At 48.4% G+C, this 20101-nt stretch overlaps 1 protein-coding gene and 1 long non-coding RNA gene across 2 annotated transcripts in view; both read left to right on the top strand.

Moving 5' to 3' along the window:
* Nucleotides 1-12974, top strand: part of LOC127478783 (uncharacterized) — a 73955-nt gene extending 60981 nt beyond the window's left edge. The window contains exons 18-22 of the long non-coding RNA XR_007907340.1: nucleotides 3340-3453; nucleotides 4826-4876; nucleotides 7744-7919; nucleotides 8582-8671; nucleotides 12599-12974. This is a non-coding gene — a long non-coding RNA (uncharacterized LOC127478783). The remainder of the gene's footprint in view (nucleotides 1-3339; nucleotides 3454-4825; nucleotides 4877-7743; nucleotides 7920-8581; nucleotides 8672-12598) is intronic.
* A 3491-nt stretch (nucleotides 12975-16465) lies between these two features.
* On the top strand, nucleotides 16466-19233 carry LOC127478767 (collagen alpha-1(I) chain-like). Its single transcript, XM_051804863.1, has 5 exons — nucleotides 16466-16486; nucleotides 17283-17401; nucleotides 17688-18029; nucleotides 18901-19044; nucleotides 19204-19233. The coding sequence occupies exons 1-4, from the start codon at nucleotides 16466-16468 to the stop codon at nucleotides 19028-19030; spliced, it is 612 nt and encodes a 203-aa protein (XP_051660823.1). The 3' UTR covers nucleotides 19031-19044; nucleotides 19204-19233.
* The last annotated feature ends 868 nt before the right edge of the window (nucleotides 19234-20101 follow it).

The following is a 20101-nucleotide window of genomic DNA, read 5'->3' on the forward strand; positions in this document are numbered from 1 at the left end:
CCTTCATTCCCTCTCCTTTTACTGCCTGACTTCATGAAGTCTTTACTTTTCTACTTGTCCAAAAAGTACCTTGCAAACCTACAGGGATATATAAATAGCATTAGTGATAAATGCTTAACCAGTTACCTTGTAGTTCTTGGCCTCAGCATTGACTCTGTTGGCTTGTGCAAAACCAGCCCTGCAGGTGTGGTGAAGCCTCCAGTGTGGTGTCCCACAGGATGGGTGTAGAGCAGCAGCACATGGGGGTATTTTTGTTGAGCTACAGATGCATTTTTATATAAAAATGTGTAAAAAAGCAAAGATTCCTTAGTAATCAGTTAAAGCAGTTGGCATTTTTCACGGATGTACAGAAAAGAAGTCTCCTTATTTTAGAGTTCATTTAGTGAAGCTTATGGCCAATCTCATTCTTTTCATAATGAAGCCTTACTGTAATCCCACATCTGCTCTCCTAAATTCCTCACTTCAAACGTGGAGATAGTTAAAATTAAATGCTACTTCATGGAAACCACCAGTTCTCTTATTCCTGTGAATTTTCATCCTTGAGCATCTCGGGCTAATGATAAATAGCTGATTCCTTCCCTTCCTTGTGCTTTTTCTCCAAACAACAACAAAAAATTGCTCCGTTAAATTCCAGTTCAAATTAATGGAAGTCTGGGGGAGAAGGAGCAGACAAACAAACCAGGAAGTGTTTTATATTTGGGTTTTTCGTTTCATCTTGTGGCAGATGGGTTTGGTGTTTTTTACAGCCACCTTTTGAAATCAGTATGTTATTTTGTCATTTCTTTGCAGGAGAGTAACAGCTCTGAATCTTTATCATATTGATCGTTTCACAGCCCTTCGTCTGGGGCCCAAGATAATACAGAGCATTGTTATTGCATTATTATTTTTCATTTGTATCCTATTGATTTGCTGCCAGTAACTTACAGGTCAATTTGCAAAAAGATGGGCTATGATTTATTTTTTTTCTGAAGGATTATGCCACGATGGGAATGCTTTTATAAGGCTGTCAGATTTTTTCTTCTCTCGGGAGTGCAGCACATTTCTGGGCTGGTGGCACGGTTCCACCTGGATTTACACCCGGAATATCCATGACTCTCATATAATTCATATGGATAAGTGGCTGTACACAAGCCTACCCTTAAATTGGAATTTTACTCCCGGGAAATGGTTCTTTTCTCACTCAGAAATAACACACAAAGTCAATATAGTTACACTGATGTAAAAGAGAGGGGAGAGACTTTATCTGTCTGAACACAACAAGCTCCCAAGGTTTAACACCCCCAAATGGCAGGTGCTAAAAACAGACATGAAAAATTATTTTTGCTACCATCTTTTTTGTTTGCCATAGTAACAACAGTTTACTACCAAGTAGTAGTAGTCCAGTTACTAACAACTTGGTACTCAGAAGGCCCACTTTTGAAACAAAATAAGGACTCTCAACCAAATGTTTTCCTTATTTATATTTGACTTACCATCATTAGAATGTAGCTACTAGGAAAGCATGGATTATAACAGTATGTAAAATTGCACAAGTACTTTTAATTCCTTCTGTATAAAACTCCTGCTACATAATTTACACAGGGTGAGTTTTTTAATTACTCAGTGCAAAATGTGTTAAATGCAGTAGCTGATGTATACATCCACCGTGATTTGTGCTATTATTTTTCCCTGGAACCCATCCAGGTAAATCAAACCCACAGTGAGGGACTTCCAGTTCATGTTCTGCTTACAGTGTATTGAATTTTCCTGGCATCCTTTCAGCAGGAGCAATTTGACAAGAGAATTTTTTTTGGTAGCACTGAATCCCTTTTTCTGCCAGTGAATATTTTCCCGTTTGGAATTGCTGTGATGTTTTACACTGGACTGAGGTACAGAACTGGGTGCTGATGTTAAACCATCCTCTTACCAGCTCAGGTCACTGGAATAACCTTCTCAGTGTGGGAAATTTTATTCTAAATTGTAGATCATTGATGGAGCTCAAAGCAAGACACAGCCCAATTAAATTTCTCATTCATATCGTGTCCCATGACAAGAAAATTAGCAAGTAGCTGAATTGATGCCCTTATGTTGTAGGAATATTTCAAAGAATGTTTTAGTTTGTTTTCTTTTCTTTCTTGCCCAGGTTTTGCTTCACATTTTGACACCACTAGGTGTCTAATACAACTATACTAGACAGGAGTGAGGTCAAATGAGATTTCCTGCTTAAAATGGAGGAGTTAAGTCACAAAATGTGCTGTGAGTGGCTGTTAAATGCAGCACAACGTTTCATATATATATATATAGTCATATATATATATGCATGTGCAGCTAAATATTTTAGTATGCATTTATGTTAATATTTGAGAAACAAAAATGACCATGTTCCAAGACTGCTGGAAGTTTTCTTAAACACTATTGGATGATATAGTGCTATTTATAGATAGAGGAAAAAAAGTAATTTTTTTTGTTGGTAATATTCATGAGTGCTTTAGTGAAGCTGAGATTTTTTTTTTTTAATTGAAAAGGAATTTCCTTAAAAAAACCAAATCCTTTAATTTATTACTAAGGAATCTCTGAGGTTTTTACACATTTTTATATGAAAATGTCTCTGAATATTATATTCAGAACAACTGAGTTGTAGTTTCAAAATTTGTCGTCCTTTACAAGAATGAAAGATGTTTCAAATTGGTCAAAATCTGTTTCAGCAGGTCTCTGTCAGCTCTGTGTCTGTTAACACAAGTCAGCTTCTGTTAACAAACACAAGGAGTTTAATGTTTAAAGTTAATGCTTTAAAGTTAAACATTGTTTTATAAATCAAAGCAACTGTTTTCCACCAAACCTGAGTTCTGTTTTATTTCAGAGTCCTGCAAAAGTATCTGCCTTGTATCTGCCAGTAAATTGTGAAAACAGTTTGTGCTTTCCTCAGTTCAGTTGTACTTCCCAAGAAAGGGAGATTCAGCAAGAGTTTCGAAGTTACCCAGGCACTTAGAAAAGACCCCAAGCACTTTTTACAATGATGAATGAGGATATTTATTCCTCAACTCAGATTTAGTGATTGACTCAGACATTCTGACTGCTGCAATGACACTGAAGTTGGGATATTTGAAATGAATCAGTGAGCAGAACACTGAATTGAACTTATTGCTGATTTACTACCTGATATCTGCACAGAACCCAACATTTCTGATTTCCTCTTTTAAATCTGGCAGCTCAACCATAGTTATAGTAAGCCTTGCTTCACTCTTTGATTGTGAACAAGTAAAAAGCAATGAAATATTAGTTACATAAATGTCTATCTCTAAAAATTCTCCATGGGTGATAAATAATTAACTGGATTATTTACTTTTTTTTTTTCCCCAGCAATAATATACAGTGCCTGAGTTAAGAGGTGACTTATCACAGATATCAAGCTCTTCTGGAAGTTCTCTGTTTCCTGCACTGTTTCTGGCTTGGTGCAGCCCTGGACAATGTCAGGTGGGTCAGCTCCTGTCAGGGTAGGTGCATCCTCCCCCAGCCAGCAGGTCACTGAAGGGTTACTGATGCACCATCTGTTGACTTGGCTACTGGAATGGGAATAATTTGTGGCAGGATCCCAAATGATGAATTAACACTCAAATTTGTGTTGGGGATAAACATATTTATAAAGCTGCAATGCAATTACTTAATGCTATTACCAGATAATAAGAGAACTCTTCTGGAATTTTGTTGTCTGTAAAGACATCCTTACTCTTTGCTAACTTAGGAAAGTACATTACAGAGCTTTGGCAAAATCCCCACCTTTTATACAGTGCTATTCCAGAAGAACTGCCCAAGCAAATCAGGTTATGCCTCTGCACGTCAGAGCCTTCATCATCTGAGTTTTGCCCTTACATGCAGAAGCAAAGACAACATTCATATTTTAATAACCTTGAACCAAAGTTCAGGTGGTGTTGCAGAACTGGGGAAACATATATCCATAAACTGTTTTCCTGGCATAGAGAAGCCAAAATTTCATTTTAGATCAAATCATGTGGATTAAATGTCAACAGCCATAACCTTCAAGCAGGACTTGCAAACTCAATCACTGGATTATGCCGGACCAGTCTAATTCTTCATAAATCTCTTCTATGTCTTTTGATATCATTAATGAATTTCTATGATAGTAAAATATATGAGATAATATAAACATTAAAAAGGGACAGCAAATTAATCTTTTTAATATTATCTCTCTTAGGAAGCAAGTGCTTCCTTAATATGAAAATTCATTGGCAGAACCTAGAAGTGAGTAATGGGTGCACTCCTGTGAAGAGGACATCTGACTGTGAACATCAAAGCAACTTGTGGCTGTTGGGTTGTGTTTGTGTTCACACAGGAAATCTGTCATTCAGCACCAGCGGGGCATTTGTAGCTTGGGCACCTCGGGCTATGCAGTCTCACAGTGTAGCAGCCTGTCTGTACAAATAACTCTCTCCTGATATTTCAGGTTTCCAGAGTTTTGTTCTTCCATGTTGGTCTGGAATATGTTTACAAAATACACGTGTATGTGCAGTTCATATTGCTAGGTATGGGGTTTTTTCCTCAACAAAACATAAACTGTGGCACGAGGCTACTCAAAGGCATTTTTCTGCACAGTAGATTTTATTCTGCAAATTAAACTGCTGAAGTTGCAGCTGAACTTAGTAGCCAAGTTTATTCTGTCAGTGTCTGGTCTGTAATTCATGAACCTCCCTTTTTTGTAGCCAGAAGATTCCCTACTCTCTTTTTATTAGTCCTTTTAGGAATATATAATCATGATTTTCTTAAGGTATTTATATGACTTCCAGGACCTGTACCAAAAAATACCTTTTTTTTTTTTCTCTCCTCACAGGGATGTGGTGTCACCACTTGAAGATCTCAGGAAGGACAAATCAATTTTGAAGTGAGTCCTGGTGCTTCTTTTTAACAATTAGTATTCCTGTTTCCCGTGGTTCCTCCTTTATAATGAGGTCTAAACATGTCAAGTCATTCTGGAATATTCCCTGAAGTATTTTGCTCTCTAAAGACAGCCATGGGGATGTTCAAACATTTCTGAATTAGGTCAGACTGAGGCAACAACACACGTTTTATCATGGAAGCAGCACACCGAAGGAAGTGTCAGGTTTTCCATTTCAGAGGGACTCCAGGCCAGGCCTTGGTGCCTTTTTGCATCTTTCACACGGGGTACCTGGATGGATCCCAGGGCCACACGGTGAGGTTATTTACCATGAGTTGTACAGGTGGTGAGTCTAAATGATCTAATGATCTTATGCCCAGAAAATCTCTCACTCTACATAATATTCCTGACCTTTTCCTCTGTCGCTCATTCATCTGCACTTGGAGAAGGCTGGCACGTGGCTTCTTTTATTGATGGCTTGCTGCATGTCCTAGGATCACTGTTAATGTGCTGTAATCTTTATATAGCCATTAAAGCACTATTAGAGACCTCAGTCTTGGACTTTATATGGTCGTTGGAAGAGTTTTACACAGGTTATTATCATGGTCCTCTGTCTGGAACTGTTCAGCAAACGCCAGGCAGCAATTACAGAAAGGGTTACTTACCATCAAACCTGTACACAGGGAGTTGCTGAGATATATTTCAGAGGTATAATTCACCCATCCACCAGAGCACAATAAACCACCTTCTTTATTTCTGATTTTATTGGTTCTGTCTGCTCTCATCTGGTGCCTGAACATTTTATCTGTTCACGCCGCTGTTTTCTAATGCAATAAAAAGAGCAGACAGGATTTTGCCCTTTATTTAAAATGTTTTGCTGCATTTAGAGGTAAATAACAACCACTTTTTGTGTTGTATATTTTGAGACTTATCTGAGAAAGAATTGTTTTGATAGTAAGCAGGCTTTACAGGGTCCAACCATTGTTTAATATGAATAGTCTCTTCCTAACATCTTATTTTTCCTTTGCTCTGACATGAACCTGTCCCTCTCCCCTTCCATCAGCTCGTGCCCTATGTGGGTGGTTTCCAAAGTGTGGTAGTGGTCAAACACAGCTCTCACCCCACAAACCAAGATGAGAGCTGGGTACTTGCCCTCAGGCTTAGGAAGAGACATCTCTGGGAGTCAGGCACCTGAGTTCCTTCATTAATATTAAAGCAAAAAAAGGAGAGGAAGGCTCTGGCTCCCAGTGCTTACATGAATGGAGTTTAAATCATTTACATGAGGAATTCAGTGAGCAGAGATCCTCACTTTCAAGCAGATATGTCTTTTCAGGAACAAACTGACACTGAGCACCAAAACAGATCACAGGAACTACAACAAAAAGCAGTGTTCTGCCAAAGCTAAAGGCTGAGGAGTCTGTCAGGGAGAATGATGGAGCTAGAGGAGTGGTATTATAACAGGCAGAGGGGGAAAGAGTGGAAAGTATAAGAAACTGGAAAAGGCTTTAAGAGACATAATGCTGTTTAATGGGGCAGAAACTGAGAGACAAGTGAACCACAGTGCAGTGATCAGCATTTTGTCAAGACGATTTGTAAAAGGTGACAAGTTGTAGATTAAACGCTTCGATTCACCTTTATGTCACTCTGCCTGTGCACTTGTGTCATTCTTTTAATGTAATAACCTCCACTAACACTTATGGGCTGCTGCATAATTTTGTTGACCTTAAATTAAGGAAAAAAGATGTGATTCTGGAATTTGAAGCCTGCAGTACTTTACTGGCTAAAGGGTAAAATAAAGAAGTGTAGCTGAGTGATGTTTTCATGTCACGTGATGAATCCAGGCTCATGCATCATAGGAAGTCCAAAACAACTTGGTTCATGTAATTTCAGCCTCTGTCTCAATCCTAAAATTGTATTAAAATTAAAGCCTCAGTTTTTAGGTATTTCTCATAATGATTTATGGGAATTGTTTTCTTTGTAACACAGAATATCATAGGATGGGAAACAGCAGTAGTTTGGGGGATCTTTCTGCTTTCTTTCCTTTTCTCTTTGTTCCTTGCTATGTGACACTGCAGAAATGCAATCTAAGTGAGTAGAAGAAAGGCAACTACATTAGGTTAACAAGTGAGGAAAAAAAGTCAATCTTTCAGGCTTTAGAGGAGCTGATAAAGGAAAAAAAACCTGTGCCTGCAGTAGAAAGCCAAAAGATACCAAACAGCCTGAGATATGCTTTCACAAATCAACAAAGAACATAAACTAGGGAAAAAAATGCCTTCCTCTGGTCAGTGTCCCTAAGATGAGAAACTGAAAACCTGTGAGTATAAAGCAGGTGTGGGATGGTTGTCAGTGGAATGTCAGCTTCCAGCAGACAGGAATAACTCAGAGGGCTCGGGATGACTTCTCTGCTGCCTCACACATTGTATAGTCTTTTAATCAAACCCCAGAACAAATCGTTTCCAGCCCCAAAACACACATCAGACCACGAGAAAGAGGATTACAGCACAAATGGTGCTTTACCAGGATTTAAGATCTAGAACTAGTACTAGACAGGGTTCAGCTTGAGTAATGATCTTAGTTCCTTCCTTTTCCCTTTCTCCTGAAATATATTTACCTACATACATACCTGTTTCTTCAGCTGGCTTCTGGAGATCTTCAGAGGATCCATCCTTGAAGCACTTCCATCCTGGAAGTGCTCTGACCTTTAGATATGGACAGAGGAGCTGTGTATTCTCATGTTCTATAGTATGTATTGACAATAATGGCAGCTTTTCCATTCCCTTTGTAAATAGTTTAATTTTTACATATTTCTACGATTTCAGGATATAGTTGCCCTTCCATAATATATAATATTTCTATCAATTCTTTTAATCTAGGGATGCCAATGCTGTACCACATATTGATAAATACGTTATACCATTTAAACCATGTCACTCATCCAAAAGGAAAAATGCCAGATAATCTGTAATATGAGGCTAATTAATTTATCCACAGAGGCAACACTACACACACGGCTTGACTGATAAGCAGCTTCTGTCTCCTGTGGCCAGTGGTAATTCCTTTTCCATATTAGCCATGTGTTGGACCTTGGGTTTGCACATTTTGACACTGGTGCCAGATTATAGGTAACAGCTTTGGAATGTGGAGTATCCTCTGACGAGGATTGCACACCACTACCAAAATAATTTCAGTTAGCACTCCAATTAACTGTAGAACTGAACTCCAGGGGTAGTAACCAGTGTCTTATCAATTTAATTGGTTGGTGCCCATGGATTTTTTTCTTCAGAATATTTTCAGGGAAGGATACGAGATACACCTTTTACCTCTCTGTTTTTGTCTCTTTCCATGGTATATCAATATATCACATCAATCCCTTCAACATCTGAGAGGAATCCAACAGAAAAATCTTCAGTCTTCTAGGCCCCTAGAAGAAGTTTTTACCCCAGTGTCTGGAGCAATACTTCGGAAAATATTTCTGTAAAATTCTCCTTTTAATTCTTGATCATGCTCAGACATATTAGACTGATATAAAAGCAGTATATAACTAACTTCACCAGCCTCGGTGGAATAGCCGAAGTCTCTGCCAACTTTGCACTATCAAAGCATAATTATATTACAGTTATAAATATAATTATCACAGGACATTGGCTTCACAACCTCAATCTTCATGCTGAGGGCAGATAATAGCATTTGTCTAATATTTGCTTGACACAGGGACTGATAACTCCAGGCTTTGTGACAGACCAAATCCTTGCTCTCCCCAGTTCCTTGGAGCTGAAGGTGCTCACCCACACTGACAGTTTAGTCAGTGAGACTGGATTATGTTTCTACTAGCAGAGCTGCTGTTATGGAAATTCCTATTCCAATGCACTTCCATAGAGAGAGAAATACAGACAAAAAAAAATCAAGTTAAAAACTAGAAGGCAGCATTTCTGTGGCAGTGTAGCAACCAAAGAGGTGAGTGAAATACCAACAGAGAGGAGAGGAAGGTCACTGTCCCGAGGGAAAGCAACGCCAGATGGCCACGAGCACAAATTAAAAATTCTGCAGATATGAATTTTACTCTCACCCTTTGATTTTTTTAGCATAATTTGCACTGCAGTTTATTTTCATGGCCATTGGGGGGTTGGTAAAGGGCCAGATTGCTCTAAAGGGAAAATATTTTAACGTCTACATACAGTGGGATATTCATATTGTCAGCATTAAACCTACTCGGATCAGCTCTGTCTCCTGAGATGACAGTGGCAATAAAAGAGCCACCTGAGGGTCTCTTACAGCTGAGATGCAAATGCCCTCTCCCTTTTCTTGTAAAACAAAGCACGTGCACAGATCTCCTAGATGTGGTTGGACCCCACTGAAACTTTGATTTAACTGCATTTCTGTGCTGAATCGAAATTTTCAATGGCAAACTGAGAACATTTTGGCCTTGAATAAGAAGAGACATTTCTTAATAACTGCAACTAGCTGCTTCAGAATTAAAACAAATGTTGACTGCACATTCATCCTGGCAAAAATAGAAGAACTGACCTTAGTAATGATTAACGGGGAATACGCCCAGATGTACATTTGAAACATTTGCATTTCAAGCACCAGAGAATAGTTTTTCCTCCCTAATGTTGCATAAAGAATAGTCAATAAACTGCCATTCCTGTTTATGTTAGAGCTCTATAACTGAGCAACCAGTGTTTCCAATGTTGTTTCACTTCACAATCTTCTGAGTTTTTCTTCTGCCGTGTTGTGTTTATTTTCTGGACATATTCAATTTTGCTTTTACAGGAGATAAAAATAATAAAAGAAATCTTATGGTAGAATAGTGGGAAGCAAATGACACTCGTGCATTTTTCATTGATCCTTGAAAAATTAGATGAGCCTCAGACTTACTTTTGGATTTATCTATGCTGTGTTAGGGTGTTCTCAAAGAACCTTAAAGAAACAAATTCTCTGTTTTGCCTCCTATTTGTGGTAGGGGCAAAGAAGAACAAAATGAAATATCAGACTCAATGGCTTAAAAACCTGATAAACCTGTAGGAGAAAGATGTTTTCTGCTGCATCATTTGTCATAAATGAAGTTATTAAGATTTAAAAAAAAACCCTCAACCCTAGCAGCCTTTGCCAGAAATGGGATAGACACAGTAATCTTGAAACAGTTATTCCTTCAGTCTTTCTAACCTCTGAAGACAACTAAATTAACACAGAAATTGGAGTTCTCACACACCCTACAGCCAACAGCTCCCAAAATTATGAAAACCTTTATTGATTCAATTTGTTACAAATGCTGTCCTGAAGCAGCAGAAGTGACTCTGCACTGATTTATTTAATCCTTTTACCTTTTGGCTGAGGGTATGCTTTGGCTTTGCACGGTCCCACAGAAGAGCAATGGAGAGCATAACAAGGATTACTTAGTCATGGAATCATCAAGGCATCTGCTAAGACTATTAGGTTGGGTTTTTCTCTTCCTACCGACTGTACTGGTGGACAGTATTCTCAGACTGTGTTCAGACTGCCTGGTCTGTTTACCTGGTCATTTTTAATTCTGCACTGATGGATTTGTCAGTTATCACATCGAACACAAGTATCAATATTGGTACTTTCTGCATGTTTGAAGCCTTTTATGGATGTGGCTCCAGGGTTTTCTGTTTACAAGCAAACCGCAATTCATATTTACACTGTTCATTTTGATCTGTGAAACAGAGAAAAAAATCACAGAGTCACTAAGGTTGGAAAAGCTCTCTAAGATCATCAAATCCAACCATTCTGCCAGCACTGCCAAGGCCACCACTGAACCATCTCCCTGAGTGCCCTGTAAGTGTCCCCCAGGGTGGCACTGACCACACTTGTCCATCCCAGGAGGGCCCGCGGATCATAAACTAACATTTCTGGAATCAGGAATCTCCAAGGTGTTTCTAACAACATACTACATCAGTTCTTGTCACTTTTTATTCAGTGCAAGTAGGAAAATTTCTGAGATGGACAATGAAAAGCAATACATAAAAATCCAAAACAAATGATCATAAATTGCCCTGATGAGAATCCAGATCATACATAATTTAATGGAGGTAGAAGGTCATTCTAAACACATTAAATATAACAGCACAAAGCAAACAGGCAAAGCACATCCTTATGTCATTGTGATATTGAGATTGAAAGATCACATGCTTAAAATAACTTAAAAGGAAAATAAAAAGTACTCAACAAGTGGAAAGCCAGATTTTTCTCTGCAAGTGCCATAGGTTTTGGGCACCCAGACCTGAAACATCAGTCAGCCATCACCCTCAGGAGTCCTGCTTTTGTCCTGCTTTGGAGCATACACCAACAGTTCAGATTGAGATTAAGGGCAGCATTTCATAGGGGAAAAGGAATGGCAGCTGTCCCCTCCACTAAATAGTGGCAGTTAACACCAGAGATAAAATGCTGGCTGTTTTATCTCCTGTAAGAGCTGAAGAGATACACATGCATGTTATCAGGAGTTTTCCCATAGAATACTCGTGTACATTTTCAGCCACATAGGGATTTTGGGGTTTGATAATGTTTGATAATGTTTCCTACAAAAGAACTCAAGGTGCTTCTGGATGTCAGAGTATTATTGTTATTTTAATTATGAAGACAAATAAATGAGTCCCTGACAGTGGTATTTAATGTGATGAGCACATGTAAGGGTGGCTTTGCAAGAGGCTGGTGACTACACTGACCCCCCCAATAGCTCCACTGTCCTCTCTGCACATGGGAAGGGTTATTTGTACCTGCTTGCCCCACCATTCCACACATTCACTTGAAGATGGGCACAAAGGTAATAAAACAAACTTATCCCTGGGCAGAAAAGAAGCCAGTGCTGGTGCTCTGGACAGTCCCTAAATGGAAGAGCTGTAGTTTTTCTCCATTGCTGGTAGTGCAGCAAAACTCCTTACAGCAGCTAAAGAAATCCAGTAAGCCTTCCGTGTTTTCCTTAATTGTCTCTGATTTTCAGGAAGTCCCTTCTACTGTTTTCAATTCCCTAAAAATGGGCAGCTGTGGCACTGTGAGAAATAGCAGCATATTCCTTGGAAAACAGACAGGAAAGGACCAAAGTGGGTCTCAGGCTGGGGGTGCCCCTTCCAGGCTATTATGTGTCGTTCTGTTAGAATTCCTAATTCTTTAGGCACCTAATTGGCTCCGAGGAGTTCAACCATGTGCCTGGGGAGAGCTTTGATAAGCAGATCTGGACAAATGGAAACCCATCCGCAGCCCTGAGCCCCAGCCCCCAGATCTGCCCAGCTCCTTGTATGCTCCCCTGGAGACCAGATGTTCCCCTTTGGATCAGATCCCCTGGGGCGAAGGCAGAGGTGTTTTTAAGGCACACTCTGCCATCCCATCACGGCCATGCTCTCCCAGTCACATCCATGCCCCCCTGGAGGCAGCAGCCTATTTCCCAGACCCTGAACAGCAGCAATTGGGGCAACCCCACAGCTGGGGCCACTCTGGCTGATGGGAAAGGACCCATACCTGGGCTGGGCTGGGCTGGGCTGGGGGTGGAGAGGGAAGGGGCTGGGATGGAATGGTGGAACTGTTGGGCAGTTGTGGTGCAGGGAATGCCTCGGGTGCTGTTGAGCCTCCCTGGCTTTGCTCTGTCTCCTGTGGCCCTGTGAGGAGCCTGGCTGTGGTGAGAAGCCCAGCCCAGGGCAGAGGGTTTGGGTCTGGCTTGGGGCTGTGTGTGTGTGCCCCGACAGCTCCGGGAGCATCTGCTTTGTCTTCCAGGACCCCCTGGCATCGCGCCGAGGAGCTGCGGAACCAGAGTGCACCTCGGGCCCAGCTGGGTGGCCATCACTCGCCCTCCCAGGGTCCCCGCGGTGAAGGCTCTGTGAGGGTCGCGGCTGCGGGGGCCACACAGGCATCACCGCGGTTGGGATGGATCCATAGGGATGTGTGTCCCTTGTGACTGATGCCGGGGACATGACTGCTGTGCGGGATGGGCCTGTCTGCGTTTGGGGCTCGGGGCTCTGCGATCCCGCGGCTCTGCCGGGGCGGGGCGAGGGGCGGGGCGGGGGCTCCGGAACGCGGGGCTGGGGCAGCGATCGGTGTCATTGTTACTGCCGTCAGTATTGTGTGTTGCCACTGATATTACACTGTCATCTTTGTCTTGGTGTCCATTATTAAACTGTTCTGATCTCACCCCGCGGGCTGTGTTTTATCTCCCATTCCTTTCCCAATCCCACCGCATGGGTTGGGGATGAGCGAGCGGCTGCCGGTGCGGAGCTGCCGGCTGAGGTTCCACCACCACACCGGGTCATTTTGGGGGCTTACAGAGAGAGACCCAGCGCTGCGTTTGGGGGGCTTGGAACTCACACAGAGTCCTGCGATTCTGGGCTCACAAGCAGAGACCCACTGCTGTGTTTTGGGGGCTCAGAACCAGACTCACTTGGTCAAAAGAGAGACCAAGTGCTGCGTTTTGGGTGCTCAAAATTCAGGCTCAGAGCTTAAAAGCAGAATAAATCCTGCATTTTGGACTCCTGAAACTAGACTCATATGGCCAATTCTGGGACTCAGAAACAGCAACTAAGACCTGTGTTTTTAGGGCTTAAGGCAGAGACCAAGTGCTGCATTTTGGTGGTTTAAGGCAGAGATTTCGTCTCCATTTCTCAGTTTTAACACTGGTCACATAAGCCTGGTTTCAAGGCCCACGTGCTGTACAAGACTCAAAGTCCTCCCGGCCTTAGGTGGCCACATTTTGGGCTTAGAAGCAGTGATCGATTCCTGCATTTTTGGGGGCCTGAGGAGAGACCACGTCTTGTGTGTTTGGGCTCAGAAATGAAGACCAAATGCTGAATTTGGGTGCTCAAAACCAGGCTAATTTGCACAAGTGTAAAAATGGAGATTAACTGTCAGGTGTTTTGGGGGCTTGAAACCAGGGTCACTCAGACATTTGGACTCAAAATGAGAGAAAGTTCTGCGGTTTGGGGGGCTTGAAGTAAAGCCCAAATCCCCTGTTTTGGTGCTCAAACCAGGTTCATTTGGCCAGCGAGTCTCTGTTTCTCAGCTCTAAGTCCTGCATTTGGCACAGTCTGAACTCGGGCTCACCCGGCCACATCGAGAGCTCAGAAACCGCACCTCAGTGCCGCGTTTGGGGCTGGAGGCACGGCCCCTGTCCCGTGTTTTGGGACTCAAACCGGGCTCCGGGGACGGTTGTAGGGCTGAGAGCAGAGCCCAAGTCCCGCGTCTGGGGGCACTGGCAGAGCTCTGCGCATCGGGCTCAGCAGGTATCCTTGGGGGCTGCCCCTGCACCGGCACAGCCCCGGGTCCCCGCGGCAGGAGCGGGACCCGTGCCCGAAGCTCTCAACCCCGCGCCGGCCGCAGTCTCAGCAGGAGCGGCAGCGCCGAATTCGGCCCCGGCGCCCGCCCCGGAGCGGCTCCTCCCGCCCGCGGCGATCCCAGTCCCGGTCCCAGCCCGGCCTCGGTCCTCCGGCCCCGGGACCCCCACCCCGCCCGCTGGAGGAGACGCGGCACGCCGGTGGACACCAGCAGAACTCGGGCACGACCCCCCTGCTCCAGCCCCGTCCCCGCCTCAGTCCCCGGGCTCCGCCCAGCGCCGGGGGCAGCCCCCGGGCCGGGCTCCGGCCCCCAGCGCAGGTCCCGCCCCCCGGGAGGAGCGGCCGCGGCCCGGGGCGGGGCGGGGCCGGGGCGGGCGGCGGGGCGGGGGCACGGGGCGCGAGGCCGCACAGGTGAGCGGGGCGGGGCCGCTCAGGTGCGCGGGGCCCCAGGGCGGCTGCGCGGGGCGGCACCGAGAGTATTTAAAACCCGGAAGTCGCCCCCGCCGCCATTTGCTCGGTCAGTGCGCGGTCGGGGCGGCTCGTTCGGGCCGGGCTCCCCCAGGGGAGTCCAGGTGAGGCGCGGGGGCTTCAGCCTGCCGTGCTCTACCCCTTCTTCTCAACTCTCCTCGCTGTCCCTTCTCCTGTTGGCCCCAGCCCCTCCTTTCCTCCCCTCCTGGCCCCCCTACGCACTCCGACCCCCCCACTCTATCTCTCTTTCCTCCTCGCTCCTTCCCCCGCTACCCAGCTCAGCCTCCGTTCTATTCCTGCTCTACCTTTCCTTCCTCCACCTTGCCTGCTCCTCCTCACCCGACCTCCCGCTACACACACCCAGCTCCCTTACGCACCCCCGGCCCCCCCATACCACTTCTGTCCCCCATGCCCGTTTCTCCCCTATATCACTCTCTTCCCTCTACTCCTCTCCCCCTTTTTCCCCTATACCCTCTGTCTTCCCGTACCCCGCTCCCTCTTTTCTCCCGCAGCCGCGGGGTTCGGGGCGCCGGTTTAATAAAGCCGCCAGGGCCAGACCCGGCACCCCTCGCTACAGTCCCCACACGGGGCCGGGCCCGCTCGGCGGGTCCCCCCCTGCAGTTCACAAGCACCGCCCGACACCGCCGGGGCTCCGGCCTGTCCCGACATCACACCTGGGGCTCCGTGGGCGGGTTCGGGCTGGGGGCAAGTCCTGCGAGTTTGGTCTCAGAAACAGATCGACAGGTCTGTTTCTGGGACCAAACCCAGGGGCCGTTTGGGCCGCGTCTTGGGGTCGGGGGGTCGGGGGGAGGCGGGTGGGGAGGGGATGAGGGTCCCCTCCGGAGGAGGGGGCCCGGGGGGGGGGGGGGGGGAGGGAGGGCCCCCTCCGGAGGAGGGGGTCCCGGGGAGGGGGGTGGGATGGGCCCCCTCCGGGGGAGGGGGCCCCGGGGGAGGGGGGGGGGGGGGGGCGGAGGGGGGGGGGGTCTTCCCCCCCCCCTCCAAACCCCCCCCTTCTCCCCCGGGTCCCCTCCTCCGGACGGGGTCCATCCCGGCCCCCTCCCCGGGACCCCCTCCTCCGGACAGGGGCCCCGGGGTGGGGAGGGGGGTACACTGCGTTGCGAAACTATCACACTTCATGATGCAGACTGACGTGACCCCCGCTGCTGCCCCCCCCACCCCTCCCTCCCCCCCACCCCGGGGCCCCTGTCCGGAGGAGGGGGTCCCGGGGAGGGGGCCGGGATGGACCCCGTCCGGAGCAGGGGACCCGGGGGAGAAGGGGGGGGTTTGGAGGGGGGGGGGGAAGACCCCCCCCCCCCCTCCGCCCCCCCCCCTCCCCCGGGCCCCCTCCCCCGGAGGGGGCCCATCCCACCCCCCTCCCCAGGACCCCCTCCTCCGGAGGGGGCCCTCCCTCCCCCCCCCCCCCCCGGGCCCCCTCCTCCGGAGGGGACCCTCATCCCCTCCCCACCCGCCTCCCCCCGACCCCCCGACCCCAAGACGCGGCCCAAACGGCCCCTGGGTTTGGTCCCAGAAACAGACCTGTCGATCTGTTTCTGAGACCAAACTCGCAGGACTTGCCCCCAGCCCGAACCCGCCCACGGAGCCCCAGGTGTGATGTCGGGACAGGCCGGAGCCCCGGCGGTGTCGGGCGGTGCTTGTGAACTGCAGGGGGGGACCCGCCGAGCGGGCCCGGCCCCGTGTGGGGACTGTAGCGAGGGGTGCCGGGTCTGGCCCTGGCGGCTTTATTAAACCGGCGCCCCGAACCCCGCGGCTGCGGGAGAAAAGAGGGAGCGGGGTACGGGAAGACAGAGGGTATAGGGGAAAAAGGGGGAGAGAGGAAAAAGGCAGGGAAATGCCGGGTGAAGGAGGACAGGTGGGGTGGAGGAAGGAAGGAAGAGTAGAGGGGTAAGGGCCGGGGTGTGTAGGGGAACAGGGGTAGAGGGAGGTTGCGTTAGGGGGAAGGGAGGGTGAAGGGATAGCCGTGGCATAGATGAGGGGTTCGTGCTGGGTAGCGAGAGGGACAAGGCAGGAAAGAAGGGCAGAGAGGTGCGTGTTGGGATACGTGAGGGCAGGCAGAGGGCAGTAGGGGTAGGCGGGGGGAATGGGGAGGGCAGGTAGGGTGGAGGAAGGAGGGAGACGAAGGAGGGTAGGGGTGGGTGGGAGGCCGGAGGCGGGCAGGGAGGGGGGTAGGGGTAGAGCGGGTTTGGGGGGGAGGGAGGGGAGGGCTAGGGGGGAGAGGGAGGGGGGGGGGTTTGGGGGGGGGGGTGGGAGTAGGGGGTGGGGGAGGGGAGGAAGGGAGGGGAGAAATGAGAGGTATAGAGGAATATAGAGGAATAGACGTGGGAGGCCGAAGCCCCCGCGTCTCACCTGGGCCCCCCGGGGGAGCCGGCCCCGAACGAGCGACCCCAACCGCGCACTGACCGGGCAAATGGCGTCGTAGGCGATTTCCGGCGCTTAAATACTCTCGGTGCCGCCCCGCGCAGCCGCACTGGGTTTCCGCGCACCTGTGCAGCCCCGCCCCGCTCACCTGTGCGCCCCCGCCCCCTTGGGTCCCGCCCCGCGCAGGCGCTCTGTGGCCCCGCGCACCTGCCCTGGCCCCGCCCCTCGCCCACCCGTGCCGACCCCGCCTCCCGGGCCCCGCCCCTCCCGCGTCCCGTACTTCCCGGCAGAGCCGCGCCCGCCCCAGTCTGGCTCGCACGTGCTGCTCCAGGGGCCGCGGAGGCACCAGTGCTCGGAGCCGGAGCCCCGGCCCGGGGCTGCTCCTAGTGCTGTGCGGAGCCCGGGAACGGTGAGGATCGGCCGGGGTTGGCGCCGCAACTGCACATGGGGGCCGGGTCTCTGGGGCTATGGAGCCGGCAGGGGGGATCCACCCGGTGCCGCAGTTCCCTGCGGGTACCAGGGCTCTGTCCCGCCCCGTGGAGCTGGTGCCTCGGCTCCGAGGTTTCCTGAGCTCCCGGCGCCCCGAGCCCTGGCCTGACCCCCAGAACTCCGCAGCAGTGTCACCGTCCCAGTCCCACCACCGCGGGTAGGGGGGGCCCCGCTAAGTCCGCCGTTCCCTCTCCTCTCCTGTCCAGGGCTCCGGCCACGGGACCCGCCGCGGCTCTGCCGGTCCCGGGGGCGCTGAATGGGCGCGGCGGCTACGCGCAGGTACCGAATAAAGGCTGGAAATCACCGGCCGTGCTGGGGCTGCCCCGGCGCTGTCCACCCGGTCCTGCAGTCGCCTGCACTGGGGTCCCAGCCCCTGAGCAGCCCCAGCCGGGGAACAGCCTGGGAATGGTCATCTCGGCGCCTCCCGAACCACCTCGTGCCCCCGGGACCACCTTGGAGGGAGCCTGCCCATCTCAGGAACAGCGGTGGGGGCTCCACGGCCTGAAACAGCGATGGGGACTTGTTTGGATCCTCCACGCACCGGCCAGGTAAGCCTCACAACGCTGTGGCTGGGCTGCAGAACCCAACAAGGTAAGGCTTGACCTGCGTTCTGGGCCCTGAACCTGCCCTGATGAGCTGAGGGGGGCCAAACCCTGACAGTGCCAGGCCAGGGCTCTGTGTTCCAAGCACACACAGGGTTTGGATTCTGTTCCTGAGCCCCCAAAATGCAGCATTTGGGCTCTCTGTTCAAGTACTTAAACTGCTTGGATGAGCCTTGTTTTGCACTCCCAAAACACAGAACTGAAGTCACTTTCACAGCCTTAGGATTGGCCCAGTGGGACTGGTTCCAAGTGCCAGCAACACAGAACTTTATCCCTGAGGCCCCCAAACCCTCGCCTCCACCGAAAAACCACCGGATTTAGTCTCCATTTCTGAGCCCCAAAAATGCCTGATTTATTAGTCCGAGTTTCATAAGGTTGTGGAATTGACCGTGGACATCCCCGCAGATGGTGACAGGGCAATGTACTTCTTGCACATCTCATTCTTTTCTAAGAATTTCTGTAGCCTACCAAGAAAAATACATTTAGGATTAAAAGGTAAGAAGCTCCTCCATAAGCAGGTGCAAATGTTATTCCACTGTATTCCCGCTGTTTCACTCTGGTGGCTCAAGCTGATCACTGGAAAAAGTTTGAGTAAGCACAGGTAAGGTATGTTTTGGAAATCCCTCTGCACAGGAATGAGCAGGTTTGCTGTGGTGGGGCTGGGTCATTAGATCTCACTGTACCACAGGCACCAACAAATTCCAAGTAGTAACTAAACACTTCCCACCCCCATGCCCCAAAACAAAGCCATGCAACGTGGCCTATCTGCATTATGTATTTATCCCAATAATGAAGTATCCTATTATCCAAATACCAGGTTTGTTGTGGTGCCTCCAGCTCACCGACTGATGCCCATCAGCGCTCCAGGCACACCGGGGGCACAGGGAACACCCCCGGCTTGGCTTGGTCTGATCCCAGCAAAAGGGAGGGAAGATCACCAGCACTGAGCAGTCACCAGCAGGTGATGATCCAGGCATTCCTTGCCATGTCCCTTAGCTCAGGATAAGGTAGCTCCCACCTGCTGCTGCCAGGAAGAAACCACTTCCCAAGGACATCCCCAGTGGGCTCCCCAAGGATGACTGCGTTCCCATTCCAATGCCAGCTGCCCTGCTCTTTTCAGGTAAGAATATATTTGGAAAGAAGTCAAGGGCCTGGGCAGCATCCAGTGCACGGAATGCTACCTGATCCTGTAAGTCACATCCTGCCCCTGGGCTCCATGTCGTGGGGTTTCTCCTCAGGCACAGTGGGCTTTGCAAAAAGAAGGAGGAAGATGGGAGTGCCCAAGGGGAGCCCGGCACTGGCTGTGTTGAGCAGAACCACACGGGCAGCTGGCAGGGCTGGTAGTGAGGGGGAGAACTCGCTCTGTGTTCCTGGAGCAGTATTAAGAGACTGGCCATAAGCATTTAATATTCATTTTAGGTTTAAAAACAACTCCCATCAACTGATACCAATATGCATTATGCAAAATAGCCACAATATCTGCAGGCTTCAAAACAAAGATAAACAATGTTGTTTTCCTTTACTTCTTTTATGCAATTATATATAAGTAAGATTAATAATGCTTGATGACATTTTCTTCCTTAAATCTCGAGGCCAGTATTATGCCTTAACTAGATTTCAAAAGCAGAAAGAGATGAAAGTGATAAATTAGAACCGATGCCCGATCTTTGCATATTCAGCTTTCCATTACAGAAAGCCCTGAATTGATCCACGTGGTCTTCTGCTTGTATTATCTTCTATTTTGTCTCACTCTAATCTCATTATGACACCCTAAATCTACCCTGTTCTGCCTTTTGTGCTGGAGACTGCTGTCATCTCTTCTCCTGACATTAGCATAGGACATGTTTTTATGAAACAGATAATGGCAAACCAAATTGCATTTTGCTCCTTCTGCAATAAATAGCATAACTTGGGAAGCTGAAATAGGGTGGTACAACTCATGGGTAGTAGCTTTCAATGTGATGAATACCAAATCAGAGGTAAGTTGTGGCTCCAGACTTGTGAGTTTTCAGAATTCA

This window comes from Manacus candei, unplaced genomic scaffold (genome assembly GCF_025592945.1).
Source record: "Manacus candei isolate 608988 ecotype Guabito, Panama unplaced genomic scaffold, ASM2559294v1 h1tg000062l, whole genome shotgun sequence".
Taxonomy (NCBI): Eukaryota; Metazoa; Chordata; class Aves; order Passeriformes; family Pipridae; genus Manacus; species Manacus candei.